The 3,096-nt window shown below is 35.8% G+C and overlaps 1 protein-coding gene across 1 annotated transcript; it reads left to right on the top strand.

Annotated features, from left to right (window-relative positions):
• Positions 1 to 1,185: 1,185 nt before the first annotated feature.
• LOC146165579 (POZ (BTB) and AT hook-containing zinc finger 1-like) lies at positions 1,186 to 2,752 on the top strand. Its single transcript, XM_083380976.1, has 3 exons — positions 1,186 to 1,307; positions 1,719 to 1,842; positions 2,690 to 2,752. The coding sequence occupies exons 1-3, from the start codon at positions 1,249 to 1,251 to the stop codon at positions 2,750 to 2,752; spliced, it is 246 nt and encodes an 81-aa protein (XP_083237102.1). The 5' UTR covers positions 1,186 to 1,248.
• The last annotated feature ends 344 nt before the right edge of the window (positions 2,753 to 3,096 follow it).

Below are 3,096 nucleotides of genomic sequence, written 5' to 3'. Positions count from 1 at the left end.
TCTATTTTAATGTTTACTAGTATTTTCCCCGTAATAAAAACTTTTCTAGAATTTTTTACTTCAATTTAGGTTTGCTGGCAATGCATTCCGCCTTCTATTGTGTCCTGACTTCATAAAATTTTTACAAAATTAAACCAATGCTGTAAACCGCTCTTCGATTAGCCACACTCAGTAGTTTACGTAACATACACATTTTATTAAAGAAAAAAGAAACAAGGAAGCTGACAAATTCCAAATTTAAAACATATTTTCACAAAGATAAAATAAAGATTCACAACAGGCGAAACCAACGAAATCGGGAAAGTACAGATTAGTAAAAACTTTTAACGGAGCATAATTTTGTTTGTATGGCAACGTTGCTTAGTTAATTAGCTATCTTTTTTACAAAACGTTTTAAGTGCATTACCCGAAAAACTTTTTTTTTACCAAAATGGAATATTTTTAAAATATATTTAGAAAAGCATCAAATATTTGAGTGGGAAATGCGAAGAAGTTCTACACAGTGTAAGGAATGAGTGTTTCGCCATTGAACAGCTACAAGGTGATACAGGCCTTTATAAAGTTGTAAAGCAAGTTTGTACATTGTCTTGAAATGTAACAGCAATTTGTGAACCAGTTTGCGCTGGGTTAAACTTTAAGTCGTATTACCATTTATTTAATGTTACGATTCTTGGGGCTTTCCATGTGGATTTCGAGTTGTCAGGCCGAGTTTACTCGGATGCGATAAGACGCATGGCGCCTTTGGGCTAAGACAATTCAATTAAAGTCGAAATAAGACATGTAGAAACGCAATCCAGATTTTCGGAAAAAACACAAACAGTTAAAAATCGTAAAAACGCAAAATTTTATCGGCAACCTCGCACACCTAAAACGTCAGCGTGGTTTAAAACCACTGTGTTAGGCTGCTGTACAGTATTTCTACCAGTTGGACGAATTCAATGGACAGCGCAATCGCGCAGAACCTTCCATACACCCAACTGTCAAGTTTCTTTTCAGGACCACCTCGCGTTTCGCGCTTTTGTCTGTCGACTATAGTTACGTCACAATCTTAACACGACTTCACAATTGAGTCATTGTGTTAGATTTATTTCTGTCAAGCTATACCTACAGTTCGTATTGGTTTTGGAGCAACATCATTTACTGTTCCTAATGTTGTAGCTTCGTTTAGTTTAAATTGTTTAACATGGTTTCAGCGTAGAAAGTGTATTTTGTGAATTAAACTAACTTGTACAAACGTCTCTGTTCACAATGGAAGAAGAATACATTGCACAAAATGAAGCGAGCGACATTTTGTGGAAACTCAATCTGTAAGCAATAAGCATATTTATAACATTCATATTTATTTATCTAAATCTAACTAATGTGTAAACTAATATGGAGCAAAATCACTGGTAACGTAGTAAGCAATGGTGAAAGTAAGCGGTAACGGTCTGGAACGCGTTTCAGTAAAATAAGTTTTATAGGTACATAGCAACTAAGATTTCAGATGCTTATTTGAGGAATACATCGAACGACAACATCATGTTTCGGTTTTTTGTATTAGAAGTCCCGTTATGACGTAACTTTGTGACGTCATCTCTAAAAGTTGTCATGCGTAGAAAACTATTCTATTTTCACTCTTGGTAGTAATTAATTAATAAGCAAATAGATCTCGTATTTTGTAAAGTCTCTAACATACAAACGTTTCCTTTCTGTATACAAAAAGTTTGTCGTTACAGCGATAGATTGAGTGGAGGCAAAACTTGTGACATTCAGCTAAAATGCGGGGAAGAAAAGTTTCACGCCCACAAAATCGTTCTCTCTCAAGTATCTGAATACTTTGAGAAGCTCTTTTATAGTGAGGTAAGTGAAATATAGGCTAACAAAAGCAATTTAATATAGATATTTTAAAATAAACAAACATTTTGCAAAATAACCTATTTCCAAGTAGGCCTAGTCATTGGCAACTAATATTGATCTCAAATTATTTAAAAAAAAATGAGGTAACCAACCTCTTTACTAAACAATGTAGGCAATAAAAAACATAAGGCTTTGTCAAATCATTTGGCTCAATGACTTAAGTTAAGCAAATGATTTTTAAACAGCGACTTAAGGGGACTTTAGTCAAGTAAATTGCAATACTGCCAAATATAAGATCCAAAAAGAACCACCACAAGGTTAAAAAAGATCTAAAAAACAACACTTTTTAAACAAAACAGGATACTATAGTTACACCAAACGGCATCATCAGTTTCTGCTTACCGACAAATGTTGTATTTCCGCTTCGGTAACTGTTAGAATATTGAAAGTTATTGATTTTTCTCAAGCTAAGTCACCTTTAGCATTTAAATCATTTGTTTCTTATAACAACCGTAGTATGAGACATTGGCGTATAGTTGTTTCAACCATTTGACGTATGTTTGTTTCAAGCATTTGGTGTATGGTTGTTTCAAGCATTTGGCGTATGGTTGCTTAAAGCATTTGGCGTATAGTTGTTTCAAGTATTTGGCATATGATTGTTTCTTGACTCGCTCCTCTCTGAGCCTGTGTAGCTCAGTTGGTAGAGCGATGGTCCCGGTATGGTCGGAGGTCGTGAGTTCGAACCTCACTGGAGGCTAGTTGTTTTTTCTGGCCTGCCCTGCTTGCACAATTAGATCGACAGATTCGGTGTACTAGTATCAGATAGTAAGAGATTTACCTTCCTTTACAGCCAACGGTCATTTTGACCGTAAAGCAGGGATATCGAACCACTGACCCACGGGTTACGAAGTGACCCACAACAGGTTTTTAATGACCCACTTGCCTCTCTAGAAATACAGAAATGTTATCAATCATTTTCAGGAAAGGTTAAATATATAAAAAACAGTTCTTTGTTAGATAGCACTTGACTGTCAAAATCAGGGCTGCCCAATCTGTGGGCCATGCAAAAGTGTTTGGGTAGCGATCCTTTAGAGTTGAATTACCAACCAAGACAATAACATTTAAAACGACGCAGCAGCAAAGCTTCGCATAAAATTAGCGTATTATTAAATATATGACCCACTTGTGCATTTTGTAAGGATTAAGATCGTGTTTGTGACCCGCACGATGAAAAGGTTCGCCATCCCTGCCGTAAAG

The sequence above is a fragment of the Ascidiella aspersa genome, chromosome 2 (genome assembly GCF_963924565.1).
Source record: "Ascidiella aspersa chromosome 2, kaAscAspe10.2, whole genome shotgun sequence".
NCBI classification, from domain to species: domain Eukaryota; kingdom Metazoa; phylum Chordata; class Ascidiacea; order Phlebobranchia; family Ascidiidae; genus Ascidiella; species Ascidiella aspersa.
This window is presented reverse-complemented; position numbering and strand designations above follow the sequence as displayed.

Coding starts and splice junctions, on each gene's coding strand:
- LOC146165579 (XM_083380976.1), top strand. CDS start 1,249: ATGGAAGAAGAATACATTGCACAAAATGAAGCGAGCGACATTTTGTGG. Junction 1,308..1,718: donor ATTTTGTGGAAACTCAATCT/GTAAGCAATAAG, acceptor TTGTCGTTACAG/CGATAGATTGAGTGGAGGCA. Junction 1,843..2,689: donor AGAAGCTCTTTTATAGTGAG/GTAAGTGAAATA, acceptor CTTCCTTTACAG/CCAACGGTCATTTTGACCGT.